Raw genomic sequence first — 14,869 nt, 5'->3', positions numbered from 1 at the left:
GTATAATGTGCAAATATGAGATCAATAAAGAAAAGACTAAGAGGGGTGACGGCTGCATGAAAATGCCATAAGGGAACAAGACATGTCATATTAGACCAGGGGCAAAATATGAGGCTGTGACACTTTTGTCCCCTACAAGACTGCAGTGTGGTTTACTGTGATAAAAATACAGTAAGATTTTTTACCAATGCTTTACCACGGTGAAATTATGGTTAAAATTTGTGAAATGTAGTGTAGTGTACTATGGTAACAATATGGTAAACCTTTGGTAAATCTATGGTAAAAAGCATTGTAAAAAAAGGTTAATTCATAGTAAACATCAATGGTAAATGTATCATTTAAAACATGGTCAATTATGATAAAATGTAGTGTGGTGTTGTGTTTATTTTCCACAGTTCAGCACACATTTTACTATGTTGTTACCACAGTACATCAAACTACTTTTAACTGTGATGTTACCATGGTACACGGCAATAAATGTAACATGTTTTTGTCATACCAGAGATATACTACAGTTTACAAAGTTTTTACCGTGATACATAGCAACTTAAAATCTGATTATACTACTACACAGAGACCTAAATCCATAATTTCTTAGGAAATGTTATGTGTGTGTTAGAGTTACTATTTTTCCATTTCTAGGTAGTGTGTGTGTGTGTGTGCATGGATCTGTTCCATAGTCCCGTCTCAAGGAGATCCCACATCCCACAAATGTCCATACTTTACTGCAGATATGCTAGTATATATAGAACAATTCAAAACAGAATAATAAAAGGTTCTAATGCATGTATGATTTTATTTCACATTGGGGTTTTTCATTACAGCTTTTACAAAGGGAAACTCACTAATTTTAAGACACGTTGCCCTACAGAATCACTACTGCCCACAGGAGGGCCAGCAGTGCACTCAGCATCCCGAGGCAGACGGAGAAAGGGAGGCAGGAGGAGGAGGGGAGGAGTGTGGCTGGGGGGGCTGGGGGGGCTGGGGGGGCTGGGGGGGCTGGGCTGGGGTCAGAGGGCAGAGGCGAGGGGGGGGCGGGCTGCTGCAAGAGGGGCAGCCCCAGCTTCCTCTGCTCCATCAACTTCCCCTGAAGGAAGACCAGGGCGCGGCGGTGGAAGGCAGGGGGAGCAAACAGGTTGCAGGAGGTGATGAAGAAGTGGGGGAGGCACCCGGTCAGAGCATGGTGCTCCAGGTCGGACAGCAGCCCCAGCACACGGGTGGCCAGGAAGACTGTCTTGGCGTGGTAGCAGCAGAACGGTGCCAGCTCCTGGGGGTAGCACTGCAGCAGGCGCTCCACCACAAACTTCAACACTCGCAGACAGCGCTTTCTGAGGGAAGGGGAGAAGGAGATTAATATTTATACAGTACATTTAAAAACTAAATATTGTCTTAATTTTCATGTTCACAGGACAACATTGTATGAAATTAAAGCTACTCAAGTGTGGCTGTTCCTTGTATAATAATTGGTGGGTATCCTTATAATATATTTTATTTACAGCTTAGTAAAAAGTGGCGTATGTCATCTGAAATCACACCATGGGCGTAATTTATGAGTCCCCCCCACTTTTTGAAGTCGGGCAAATCTTCCCTCGCACTTTTTGAAGTAAGATGTGGATAAAATCACTTGTTAAAATCACAGATCATACGGAGACTCAGGTAACATCACGGCAGCAGCGACAGCCCCCAGTTGAAACTTCATTCTCTCCACCCCCCCACTTCAGAGATCATTCCCCAGAACCCCCCACATTTACACACACACATTTACCCTGTCACCTTGTGTGGTAGGCCTGACCTGCAGGACATTCTGAAGAGCTTTCTTAAATGCACTACCATTCACTTGGGGGTTATATACATCAAAAGTATCCATTATATAATGATAAAAATAATAAATCAAATATATGTATTAATTATTTATTACAACAGAAAAGGAGAAGAGGGAAGTTTCAATTTTTCAATCTAACAGATTTCTTCTAGATGAAACAGTGGCTATATACTTTTAGGCTAATATTATTGTTCACCACCAATAATACATAATCATAATACTAATGTTACTGGTTTTATCATTCTGGGATGCTGACGGTTACACAAAAAGGTAAGCCTAGTTATAAAATTTGTATTACATGTTTCATCCCAATATATATCTAATTATGTGAAAGAACACCTCTTGTGTTGGATAAATGATTATCTTATTTTGCTGTATTATATTTAGTTGTTTCCAGTTGAGTGGTTCAGTTTGCAGGGTTTTTAAAATGTAGACCTAAAACGAAAGCAACAAAGTATGTCTATATTTCTCAAAAACTATTATATTTTTATTATCAGGGCTTTTATTATCTTTAGGCTCATAAGTTAAATATAGTACATTTTAGTAGTAACTTTCTGCCACTTTTGGATATATGTCTTTGCACTGCCATCTACTGTCTGGCAAATTAATTGCAGTCAATCAATCTTTGAGTAAGACAGGTGTGTAATGCTATGATAGCTATAGTGATTTTATTTATTGATAATAATACTAATAGACTTTTATCTAAGTCGATATACATACATAAATATAATGGCATAATGATAAAGATCAATATATTTAAAAACAAGTATAAATAAATAAATGCAAAAGTAATTTGAATTGCATATATTGAATAAACACTTCCACGGGCAGACTGAGGGACGGGCAGCAGTTCCGAGCGTAGCTCTCGCAGCAGGTCTTGTTGCTGTCGTGGTTACAGATCATCTCCTTCTCGGTGTGTGAGAACGAGATCCGCCAGCTCTCTGCAACACAGGGCCCACATACACTGTTCAAATTACAGTTACGTGTTGGGGTGCATGAAACACTGGAATAAAGTCATATTAATGAAAAGATAATTGTTGGGTAAGTTATGCGTCTATGTTAAAGGATTCAGATAACTCAGTACTGACCCAAGCAAGAGTAGCCCATGCACACACATTTCACAGTCAATTCTGCAGCCTACACTGCTGCCCCACACACAGCCTGAAAAGTTGGTCCAAGACCACCAAAAAAAGTTGATCCCTAACTTCAGTCCCAGCTGCTCTTCCTCACAGACATTAAATCACCAGCAGTCACTAAACACTGTAAACAAACCACCATAATGCAAATTCTAGTGCAAATGAAGGACCAATTAAGATAATTAACTTAATGGAGCAATGGATATACGTAAAACTGAAACCTGAAGGCCCTGTGAGTCTGTGGGGTAAGACTCTGAGTGAAAGCCCTGGCTTTGCTTATCCGCCCCAGTGCCCCCCCTCACCCTTATCATGATCGCTGAGCCCTCGGCCACTTGGTTGCTTAGGCACGAAGTAGAAAGCCTGCTTGGCGAAGTTGCGTCTTGCCTTCTTGCCCAGCCAGTTCTGCACCGGCATCCCCTCCAATGCGGCTTCTGGCCAGCCCTGCGAGGGAGGCACCTCCAGTGCAGGCACCACATCCAGGGAGATCGGCCCCCCTGGTCCCCCGCACTACAGCTCCAACGTCACTGCGGGAGAACTGGCCTTCTTCCTCTGAATGGTCCAGCGGACATGGGGGCAAGGGCCTTTGACATACACATACACACACACACACGTTTAGTCATCCAGGTCTGCAACTGGAGCAAAGTCTCTACAGCCGTCACTTTGAGATTTGTTGGGATGAACACATTTTCACCCTTCAACTCCTCAAAGACCAACAATTAAAACAGCAACTTTATTTTTGTTTAGAAATGGTTGAGTCTGCTGTTTTGCAGCCCAGCTTGAGCTTTCTCTCTCAGCTACTTTTCTAACCTGGTAACTTGGAATCTTGGCTCCTTTCATAGCTTAATGGTGTCACTACATGAATTGCAGCCTGTTGGTATTTAATCAAGTAATAATTGTTATAGCATATTGACTGTGTCACCAGGAACCACTGACCCGTGTAGGTCCTGATGAACTTCTTCACTAGGTCGCGTGCCTCCTGTAGGATGTTTGTGGCCGACACAGTTTTGCCATCCTCCAGCAGGAAGTGGCGAATCGACATGCGGGTGGGCCGCTCCACAGAGACGTGGTAGAAGAGCCCGTTGTGCCCCTTGAGCTCCTCCCACTGCAGCCGCGGTGTTGGCAGCAGCAACATCACGTCAAACTCGTTGGGGTTAGAGATCTGGAGCAGTAAAGAAGGAAGAGAAAGAGGAGGGAGAGTTAGGGATACACTCTCACCTCCACATTGACATTCCAAACCCCTGACCTGTCCTGTGGGGGGATTTCAAAAGTAGGATAAATTCAATGTAAACATTTCTTAACTCACAAAACAGCTCTGGGGCAAAGCAGTCAGTGCCAGGATCAGGCATTACCTTGACAAGCTCATAGTAGCTGCCGCTGCCCATCCTCTTTGCCTCCTGGAAGAAAGGCTGCTCCTTGTTCTCCTTCAGGAAGCTCATGAGTTCACTCAACAGGTGGTTGACGAGCTTGGAGGCCGACTGTGTGTCCTCGCGCTGCAGGGGCAAGCTGTTTGCCGTCTCTCGCACCCTGCGGCTCAGCTCAGGGGTCAGCTCCCAGTTCTCACAGTGTGGCCCCAGGTCCAAGGGCTGCGGGTCAGACCCTGGGGCAGAGCAAGAGAGACACAGCTCAATCTCCACAGCTGCTGCGCCACCTCACTGGGATGAACGGGAATTCACTCAGTACCAAGGCAGGGAGGGGTGCGAGTTCAGCCTGCTCTCACCTGCACTGCGGATTGGAAGATTTCTGGCACCAAGCATATATGGGACTCATTTGCAAAGAAAGCATAGTACACACACACAGTAATATGCACCACAGAAAAAATGTTTTAATTAACATCAAACAACTATTTGTGTGCAGCAAATCACAGCAGGGTGCACTAACTAAGTCTTTGTTTTTATTTTGTTCTACCCTGAGACTCACAGGAGATGTTTTTCACTCTTCATCTCCTCTCATTTGAAATCCTGCTGATGTCCTTACCCAGTCAGAACTCTCAGCTTGGCAGAGTTAAAACAGACACCACCCCCCCCCTCAACTCACCATCCTGCAATTTAGTCCCAATGGGTGGCTGGGGGGCTGGGAAGTTCTCCTCCTCTTCCTTTGCAAGCTCTGCCCGCTCACTGACCTCAGGAATGAGGCTGAGCTCTAGGGAGGCAGGAGGGGTAGAGGCACCTCTCTCCAGCAGGGTCCTGGCTGCTCTCTTCCTGACGGGGGAGTCCTGGGACGCTGGGCTGGGCTGCGTCATCCTACGCTGCCTGCCCCGTGGGGACTCCATTTTCCTGGGTGCTGACATTCTCTCTATCTTTCACCCAGATACAGAAAACAAAACACATTGCAGGGGCTGGCCTATGTGGTCAAGAACATCCAGGCTGCTGGCAAGAAAGTGAGTTTCATGAACCGCTTTTATTTTGCCAGCAGCCTGAGACCATTCGGCCTCTGCGCCATGGATAACACCAGGCCGCACTCGTGGGATCCCCCGCCGTTCTACAGGGCGCTCCGAGCCTTTGCGCTCGAAGTAGGCCTCCATAAAGTCATGCTGGCCTCCTGGGATTACAAGACCATCTGTAGTCAGATGAGATCTGCCCAGGAGACCAGCCGGATAGAAGATTTCCCTCCCGAAACCTGCCGGTTTATCTGGGCTAACGCTACGCACGTTTGCCTCACGAATACGCAGAAAGATGTCTCCTGGATGGCTGTGAGTCGGTGTCTCCCCACCCGAGTGTTCATGCACAGAAGGGGCATAGCTCCTTATGACACCTGCCCCTATAAGGGTTGCCTGGGGAAGGAGACGGAGGCTCACATCTTTAGTGAGTGCCCCTCCGCCCACAGGGTCTGGCTCCTGTTTTCTCCGTTCCTCCACAGGTTTGCCGTTCCTGCGCGGGCGACCGCCCAGCAGATCCTGTACGGTCCGGCCAGGGGAATCTCAACATCCACCCTGAGGTGCTGGTGGCGTGTCGTCTGCGCAGTGAAGCAGGCACTGTGGGAGGGACGGAACATCTGTTTGTTCAACAAGCAGGAGCTGGACCCGATTGTCATCGCGCGGAGGGGCATGGTGTTCGTAAGAGACTATGTCAATCTGGAGGTCCACCAGAGGGGCAAGGAGGAAGCCTATAAGAACTGGCGTATACAAGATCTGGGGGAGCTCAGGATCCCATGATGGGACCCACCTCCGGGGACGGTCAGTTCCCCCTGCTGGAGCCCGAGTCCAAGATCTTTTAAAGATTTTATGGATGATTGTTTTTAAAAAGATTTTAAAAACGAATCTTAATTGTTTTTAAAGATTTAGTTGCTTTTAAATCACATTGTTTAGGGTTTTTGGTATAGTTTTGTTATATTCTGTTGTCAAATACATTGACCGTTTTGGGTTTAATTTAAAATGCATTGGACCTTTTTTGTTTGTTTTTTATTTTTACTTTTTTAATTGTTTTTTTATTTTGTTCAATGCATTTTCAGTTATTTTCAATGTATTTGACCTTTTTTGTTGGTGAGCAGTTTTTGCTTATATCACGTTTGTTTTGTTGTTTTGGGCACATTTATTTTTAAGTTAATTGTTTTGTTCCTTGTTAAATCACAGATTTTAAAAATTTTAAGTGATTTTAAGGATTGATTTTAAAGATTTTAATCATAAGTATTAAAAAAATCGAATTGTTATTATCTTATGAAACGAAAAATACTAAATTCAATTAAAAAAATAGTTCCTCCACAGGTTTGCCGTTCCTGCGCGGGCGCCCGCCCAGCAGATCCTGTACGGTCCTACCAGGGGACTAACATCTTCCACCCTGAGGTGCTGGTGGCGTGTCGTCTGCGCAGTGAAGCAGGCCCTGTGGGAGGGACGGAACATCTGTCTATTCAATAAGCAGGAGCTGGACCCGATTGTCATCGCGCGGAGGGGCATGGTGCTCGTGAGGGACTACGTCAATCTGGAGGTCCATCAGAGGGGCAAGGAGGAAGCCTATAAGAACTGGCACATACAAGATCTGGGGGAGCTCAGGATCCCATGATGGGACCCACCTCCGGGGACGGTCAGTTCCCCCTGCTGGAGCCCGAGTCCAAGATCTTTTAATTATTTTATGGATGATTGTTTTTAAAACAATTTTAAAATGAATCTTAACTGTTTTTAAAGATTTAGTTGTTTTTAAATCACTAATTGTTTAGGGGTTTTTTGGTTTAGTTTTGTTATATTTTTTTGTCAAATACATTGTCCGTTTTGGATTTAATTTTAAATGCATTGGACCTTTTTTGTTTGTTTTTTATTTTTACCTTTTTAATTGTTTCTTTATTTTGTCCAATGCATTTTCAGTTAATTTCAATGTATTTGACTTTTATGTTGGTGAGCATTTTTGCTTTAATCACGTTTGTTTTGTTGTTTTGTGCACATGTTTATTTGAAGTTAATTATTTTGTTTTTCATTAAATCACAAAGATTTTAAAAATTTTAAGTGATTTTAAGAATTGATTTTAAAAGTTTTTAATCATAAGTATTAAAAATTGAATTGATTTTATATGTAATGTAAAATACTACACACAATAAAACAGATACAGAAAACAAAACACATCACAGCACAGTTTTATTGCTCTACCTTCCCTTGTGCATCACACCCCACAATAGCCCACCGAAAGGGTAGCCAGGGAGAATCGAGTGAATATACAGCAGCTGCCTCCAGTGAAATCCACAGTGCCTTACATAGCCCTGACCCCCACGGCTCATAACTCAAGCCAAAAGCAACAGTGCTCCGTACAGGACTGACTGTTTTCTAAAGTTATCAGATAGTTTCAAACTCAGCACTGTGGGGACTGTAAAAGTAAGAGTTTGGATTTGCACGTTTGTCTAGTACAGTGGCTGCTGCAACTGCAAATAACGTGGGTCACAGATACCTGCAGACCAGCTGTGACTCACTGACAACGGCCACGAAACACTGTGGCACTTCTATGTGCATTTCCCTAATCAGCTCAAACCTGCTAACCAGTCTAAGAGCTGCTACTTTCCACACACTGCAAACACAATCCAGAAGTCAAGCTGCAGCGAATGCACAAAAGGGAAACTACACTCACCTGTGTGTCGAACCGCCTTTCTCTCTCCAGCCCAGTCAGGGAAAGCGCCAAACAGTTGTGGTGACTTAATCAGTTGATGTTTGTTTGCATGTCTGTTCCCAGAACTGAGCTATGAGCAAATTTTCATCTGCTGGTTTCTGTTTCCCTGGAATGAAATCACAGCATGAAAAAGGGGCTGTAACAGTGTGTATGTATGCACGCTCGCCCCTAGGGTGTGTCTCTGACACTCTGTGTTGTTTGAACAGGAAGATCCAGTCAATCCAATGAGAACTGGCTTCCGCCTCCGACTTTTGGGAAAACGAAACAAACAAATTAATTGATCAACAGAAGGCATCAGCAATCTCAAACTGTTTCTACCCCCCAAAAAAACATGTAACAAGAACCATGGAGACACAACACACCAAAATTTAAAAAACATTTTGTATTTCTCACTCCGTAGTTATAAAACCAGTCACTACAGCTACACAGTTGGACAGTCTCAGTTTTTCAGTAAGACCTTCCTCAAAGGCTCCTGTGAGAGCAGTTGTGTGTGAGGCTGACACTGAGCTACACTGCCCTTTGCTTTATTGGGGGCAGCATTGTGATTGGTGCAGGTTTCCTACAGCCCTGTACTTTATTAGACTGATACACAACCCACCGTGGCAGATGCAGACCTTATTTGGGGCAGAGGCATGCAATTGGTACAGGATATCTACCTCCACCCCCAAGAGCAACACTATCTCTGGTTTCCTGTGGGCTCATGTTTCTGTTTCAGAGCATGAGTGTGGGGTGGCTGTCCCCCCGGAGCTTTAGCTTTTCAAGGATCACAACTGGGACAAAATACCCATTACAATTCATCATTGGACACGAACACTAGCCCTACCCGTCAGCATGTCTCCACCCTCCCTGGCCTCTTCACTACCTAGCACCATGGCAGCTTTGGATCACCAGGCTGCAATTGTGCACCAGACTTGAAACTGACCTTCTGCACAATGCCTTGGCAGTTTCTCTTTATTATAGTCAGTTGCTGAGCTATTATCTGCAACCGTGCTTTTTGGAAACTGACATGGTTTTCACTCCTGCCATTTGAAAACCAGCTTTCCAATACAGCTTCTGAACAACCCTACCCAAAACCCAGAAACACTCGTAATTAAAATAAAAACACAAGTCAGGAAGTGTGCTCATTGTTTATTAATTTCCAAGTTCTTGTTAAAAAAAAAAAAGAAAAAAAAGAAAAGAACACCCAAACAGCAGCCCCACAATCAGTTTCTCAATTTCTCGTTATTATTTCTTTGTCCCCCTTTCAGTGTTGGCAATTATGGAACGCAATGGCACTTTGTTTTGTTTTTGATATAGATATTTAATTATTTTAATTTAGCCTAAAATTTCACTATCTCTGAACTTTCTTTTCCTGCGAAAACTTTTGCGATGGGTTTTAATGAGCATTAGCCAGTCCTTAAGGAGAGAGCTCAGGGTCTGAGACACAGCAGTCTGCAGTGCCAGAGACCCCGGACACTGAGGGACAGCCTGGGGGGGAGTTCATTTGCCCTTGCTAGCCTTTATGGCAGACTTGGTGACCTTGCCACTGGAAGCAGCCTTCTTCTCAACGGCCTTGATGACACCAACAGCCACAGTCTGCCTCATGTCACGCACAGCAAAGCGACCTGGAGAGGGAGAGAACAAAGGAATCAGCCAAAAAACTGGGACAAATGTGGAGGTTGTCGACTGTCAACCCCTCTTCCACACCCAAAAATTCTACTAACTCACTCACCGAGGGGAGGGTAAGCGGAGAAGCTCTCCACACACATGGGCTTGCCGGGCACCATTTCAACAATGGCGGCATCACCAGACTTCAGAGCCTTGGGGTTGTCCTCCAGCTTCTTGCCAGAACGGCGGTCAATCTTCTCCTTCAGCTCACTGAACTTGCAGGCAATGTGGGCGGTGTGGCAATCCAGCACGGGCGCATAGCCAGCACTGATCTGTCCAGGGTGGTTCAGGATGATAACCTGCGGGGGGGGGGGGGGGAGGGGGTAGAGGAAGGTACAGGAGTTAGAGAAATGTAAGTGGCAAGCAAATAAATGGCCAAGCCTAAGGATTGTGCACTTCTAGCAAGGTTTAAATTAGAAGCAACTGTAAAGCATTAGAAGCCAAATCGCACCAGTAAAGCACTTTTGAATTTCCATAGGCCTGAAAATGGGATGTGTTATAATGGAAAATGCCTTCCAGAAACTCTGTGTTGCCAAAAGCTACAGGGATCAGAACGGCACTAGTGGGCTTGGGGAGAAACCACATCCACCAGTTGGAAGTTTTGCATTAATGTTTCAGCTGCAGCTGACTGGTTCCAGGCACAGCAATTTACTCTGGCTTTCTGAAAAGTAGTCAATAAACTGAAGTAGCCAGCCTGAGCGGTCCCTCACCTGGGCAGTGAAGTGGTCGGCCTCCATTGGGGGGTCGTTCTTGCTGTCTCCAGCCACGTTGCCACGGCGGATGTCCTTGACTGACACGTTCTTGACGTTGAAGCCGACGTTGTCCCCAGGCAGGGCCTCGACCAGGGTCTCGTGGTGCATCTCCACAGACTTCACCTCAGTGGTCACGTTGGCGGGGGCAAAGGTCACAACCATACCAGCCTTCAGGGTGCCAGTTTCAACACGGCCCACGGGTACTGTGCCAATACCTGCAGGGTGGAGACAGAGAGACTATGGTGAACCTCAGGCAATCAAGCATTGTAGCTAGCACACTGAAACACCACTAGACCGCAGATCAGTAGAAGAGGGAATAAGCAACATAAACACCTATAATGAAATCATCACACTGTAAACCTCAGGCCAGGCTGTACACAGTACCTCCTATCTTGTAGACGTCCTGCAGGGGCAGACGCAGGGGCTTGTCTGTTGGGCGGGAGGGGGGGAGGATGGAGTCCAGAGCCTCCAGGAGGGTGGTACCATTGGCATTGCCCTCCTTACGTTCCACCTTCCATCCCTTGAACCAAGGCATCTGTGGGAGAGACGGACAAGGTGAGCACTGAAGGCTGCAGGCCTTACTGTTCTAATAAGCAGTCTTACTTGATGGATGCCTTTTTTCCAACTTTTGAGTTTACAAGGACCATTATGCAATGCTCCATACTGCCATTAAGATCACACAGTTGCAGATCTCACAAGGACTTAACAGTGGAGCAAACATTGCAACATTGAAATTAACTTCCTACTTCCTAAAATAGTCAAAAGTGCATCTTGTCCTCCTTTATTTGACAGGGGACAACCATGGGTGTTAATTCGGGCTCGGCCCCAGTGTTAGTCAGCTGTGCATAACTCATACACTGCAACTTATAAATGACAGTAAATACCTTTTACAGGTATCTGGCACTAGATAAACTGCGAGCAAATTACCCAGCAAAACCACATAAGATTTTTCCAGCATTGCAGGAAAGGGAGCACCGGACACAATGATATGGCAACAACAACTTGTAAACTCCAGGGGAAGCATCTAATGACGTAAAAAAACAACATCGCTCTACCTATAGTACACATATAATAAATAATATTAATAACAGGAAAAAAAGTGTAACAGAATGAACTGTTTTACATATGTAAAATAACAGAACTGCCCTTGACATTGTATTGAAGTTGTACAGATGGATGTAGGGCATTAGCAGACATTACTGTACCACAGTCACAGAACACTAAAGACACTGTTTCTGTACAACATCCTCTGATGTGCATCTGTCAAAATTAAAATGTAACCAAAACTTGTGTAGCTGCATAGATAGGGGTAACACACACACATGGATAGCAGACTATCAGTAACCACATGGGTAGCCCAGCAAAGCGGCAGAGACTCACATTGCTGCTGGGCTCCAGCATGTTGTCTCCATGCCATCCAGAGATGGGCACGAAAGCCACGGTGGTAGGGTTGTAGCCGATCTTCTTGATGTAGGCGCTGACTTCCTTGGTGATCTCCTCATAACGCTTCTGGCTGTAGGGGGGCTCGGTGGAGTCCATCTTGTTGACTCCCACGATGAGCTGCTTCACTCCCAGGGTGAAGGCCAGCAGGGCGTGCTCTCGGGTCTGGCCGTTTTTGGAGATGCCAGCCTCAAACTCACCCACGCCTCCAGCCACAATCAGCACAGCACAGTCAGCCTGGGGGAGGGGAAAGGCAGTCAGTGAGAGTGAGAGTTTCTCCTGAACAGCCTGACTGATGCAGAGGCACCAGATGTTTTCAAATGACTGTGCCAAGTCTGGGAAATACACAATCATTATTTTCTAAGCAATCAAAAGCACAGGACCAGAGAGGCGCAAACACTACACTGCACTTCTAAAAAGTATTCACAATGACAAGCTGGTCTTTTAAGTAACAATGAATTTCCCTTCTATTATTCTGAAGGGTTGAATTGAAAAGTTGCAGGCAAACACCAGCAGCTGTGTGCAGAGCTGGCATACAGCAGTGTTCATGTGCAGGTGGTACACAACACGTCACCGACTCGCTACCCGAATAGCAACACCCCACGTTAGAGGCGTACCTGTGAGGTGCCAGTGATCATGTTCTTGATGAAATCTCTGTGGCCGGGAGCGTCGATGATGGTGACGTAGTACTTTGCGGTCTCGAACTTCCACAGAGAGATGTCGATGGTGATACCACGCTCACGTTCGGCCTTCAGCTTGTCCAGCACCCAGGCGTACTTGAAGGAGCCCTTGCCCATCTGTACAGACACATGCAGGGGAGATACAGTTTCCATGACCTCAGACACAGCTTCCGTACAGCTGGCATAATCTCTGGCACAGATGAGATTCAGCCACCAGTTACAGGGGCATTTCGTTGTGAATCCTGATTAACTGCTGCTGGCCTTTAAACTTAATTTGATGATGCTCATCCATAGTCCTGTGTAGACTCCTCACATGGGCAGAGCCAGGGAGAGATCCCGCCTGACCCATCCAGAATTTTACATTTGAGAGCTGCAGGCTCATCTAAACAATATAATATCTAATATGAGCCGTGCCGAGAGATTACTGATCATACACTAATCTGCCTCTTGTCGTAAAGCATATATACAATCTGATACTGGCCATAAATGTATAGTAGTTAGCAAGTAGACGACCGGATCTTGAAATAATACAAATATTAAACTGAATATATTTTAGAGAAGCAGCTCGGCAGCAGCAGAGGGCGCCCTTGCTGCGTCGTGATCCCATTTAGGAACACCACCCTCGCCATTACGCACACAGCGCTGCTCTCCTGCGCATCCGCCGGGCTGAGACTCACCTCGGCCGCCTCCTTCTCGAACTTCTCGATGGTCCTCTTGTCGATGCCGCCGCATTTGTAGATGAGATGGCCGGTGGTGGTGGACTTGCCGGAGTCGACGTGGCCGATGACCACGATGTTAATGTGGATCTTTTCCTTCCCCATTGCGCTTAGTTATAGTTTCTAATTCAATTAAAAATAAACGACGCTACAGTGAAAACATGTATATATAATTTACACACAGAAAATGTGCCAAACAGCCTTTTTTTATTATTCCAGTATAAAATACAGCTTACGCACTAAAAGCGTACCCTTAAACCGCGCTCCCCCCTCTCCCCAGTCCTCCATGTTGAGCCGGCTCCAGTCCCCAGCCTTCCTCCATGTTGTTAGCCAGCCCCATTGATCATACAGTGCTGACTCAGCGCCAACCGCATGGCCACGGCCCAGAAGCGGCCTCCCCTCGCCGCCGCAGTCCCCGCACCCCCCCGCTCAGCAGCGTCGCTGGCCGGCTGCGGGGGCTACATTAGCCCAGGAGTCTGCGCACTGGCAGCAGCGCAGACAATAGGTAGTACCGAAGCACCCCCCTCCGCCATTGCTGGGCCCGAGCTTCCGATTACATTATCCCCAACATCTGCAACCGACACTAACCCAAACTGGGCTCTCCAACCCGCCCCGCCGGTCCCGCGGAGCCGAGCTCGTTACCGGGGAGCGGCTTGGGTTCGATGACCCGGATGGGTTCGGATTGTGTGCACCGGTGAGCAGACTGGGAAGGGCGGGGGGCGAGCGCTAGGTTTTTTTTATTTAAAAAATAAAAAAAATAAACCCTTATCAATAGCGGACAAAGTACGCAAGGACACCCTACCCATACAATTCGGGGGAAATCAAATTTGACATCCTATCTCCGTGATACGGAGCCTCGGCCCCCGGCGTCAGTGCCGCTTCAGGAAACGGTTTAGTCAAGTCTCGAGTAAGGCCCCAGCCTGCTAGTGGTTTCCTCAAAATGGCTCCTTGCAGAAAAATGGGAACACTGAAATGTACATAGTGTGGGCTGCCAGTGAGTGAGCCACCTGACTCCCCAGCTCTGCAGACGAACTAAAGGATCTACATTACATACAAAATAAATTCAAACCCGCACGCTTTTATAAAAAGCCCATACCTGCAGTTTGCGGTAGTGCACAGCGACTGTCCCTGGGTCAGAGCCGGAGATAAAAAGGACCGAATCCGGCCCCGCACCGCATTTTATACCGGCACCGTAAGGGGCGTGGTTACATGTCAGTTAGAGCAAGGCGGGCTGACTAGGAACCAACACCGATCTCCATTGGCTGCAGCGGGACAGACCAATCGCTCTCATTGGTCGCACAGATACAGTGGATTCTCAACGCCAGACGTCAGGCTGCGGCAGCCCAGCAGTCAGAAAAATGACAAACACGTGGTTGACAAAAAGGTTAGCGTGGAGGGGAGATTTTAACCCTGAAATCCTGCCATGTAGACATGGTCTGTGATCTGGGAGTCTACATCTAAAACAGAGCAGCCCAACCCCTACAACGGAGGGAAGAAATTGAGAATCCACACTGCAATTACAAAAAAATTCCAACAGCCCCACCCAATTCCTAAGCATCTAAAAATCACACTGGGACCGGCTGACTAACATC

At 46.3% G+C, this 14,869-nt stretch overlaps 2 protein-coding genes across 2 annotated transcripts; both read right to left on the bottom strand.

The window, feature by feature from the left end:
- Window positions 1–776: 776 nt before the first annotated feature.
- On the bottom strand, window positions 777–9,042 carry LOC136762744 (cyclic GMP-AMP synthase). Its single transcript, XM_066716302.1, has 7 exons — window positions 8,004–9,042; window positions 4,993–5,254; window positions 4,308–4,555; window positions 3,892–4,117; window positions 3,261–3,452; window positions 2,642–2,763; window positions 777–1,354 (listed from the first exon to the last, which is right to left on the bottom strand). The coding sequence occupies exons 2-7, from the start codon at window positions 5,243–5,245 to the stop codon at window positions 866–868; spliced, it is 1,530 nt and encodes a 509-aa protein (XP_066572399.1). The 5' UTR covers window positions 5,246–5,254; window positions 8,004–9,042; the 3' UTR covers window positions 777–865.
- A 115-nt stretch (window positions 9,043–9,157) lies between these two features.
- Window positions 9,158–14,488, bottom strand: LOC136763285 (elongation factor 1-alpha). The gene is made up of 8 exons (XM_066717170.1): window positions 14,374–14,488; window positions 13,239–13,400; window positions 12,499–12,678; window positions 11,822–12,118; window positions 10,826–10,976; window positions 10,400–10,656; window positions 9,754–9,988; window positions 9,158–9,646 (listed from the first exon to the last, which is right to left on the bottom strand). Exons 2-8 carry the CDS (start codon window positions 13,380–13,382, stop codon window positions 9,522–9,524), a joined length of 1,389 nt encoding a protein of 462 aa, XP_066573267.1. The 5' UTR covers window positions 13,383–13,400; window positions 14,374–14,488; the 3' UTR covers window positions 9,158–9,521.
- Between the last annotated feature and the right edge of the window lie 381 nt (window positions 14,489–14,869).

Source organism: Amia ocellicauda, chromosome 11 (assembly GCF_036373705.1).
Source record: "Amia ocellicauda isolate fAmiCal2 chromosome 11, fAmiCal2.hap1, whole genome shotgun sequence".
In the NCBI taxonomy this organism is placed as follows: domain Eukaryota; kingdom Metazoa; phylum Chordata; class Actinopteri; order Amiiformes; family Amiidae; genus Amia; species Amia ocellicauda.
The sequence above is the reverse complement of the archived record's forward strand: the minus strand, read 5'-3'. Positions and strand labels throughout refer to the sequence as shown.

Coding starts and splice junctions, on each gene's coding strand:
- LOC136762744 (XM_066716302.1), bottom strand. CDS start 5,245: ATGTCAGCACCCAGGAAAATGGAGTCCCCACGGGGCAGGCAGCGTAGG. Junction 4,118..4,307: donor GCTACTATGAGCTTGTCAAG/GTAATGCCTGAT, acceptor TTACTGCTCCAG/ATCTCTAACCCCAACGAGTT. Junction 2,764..3,260: donor GCTCAGCGATCATGATAAGG/GTGAGGGGGGGC, acceptor CCTGTGTTGCAG/AGAGCTGGCGGATCTCGTTC.
- LOC136763285 (XM_066717170.1), bottom strand. CDS start 13,382: ATGGGGAAGGAAAAGATCCACATTAACATCGTGGTCATCGGCCACGTC. Junction 10,977..11,821: donor TGCTGGAGCCCAGCAGCAAT/GTGAGTCTCTGC, acceptor TCTCTCCCACAG/ATGCCTTGGTTCAAGGGATG. Junction 9,989..10,399: donor CCGACCACTTCACTGCCCAG/GTGAGGGACCGC, acceptor CCCCCCCCGCAG/GTTATCATCCTGAACCACCC.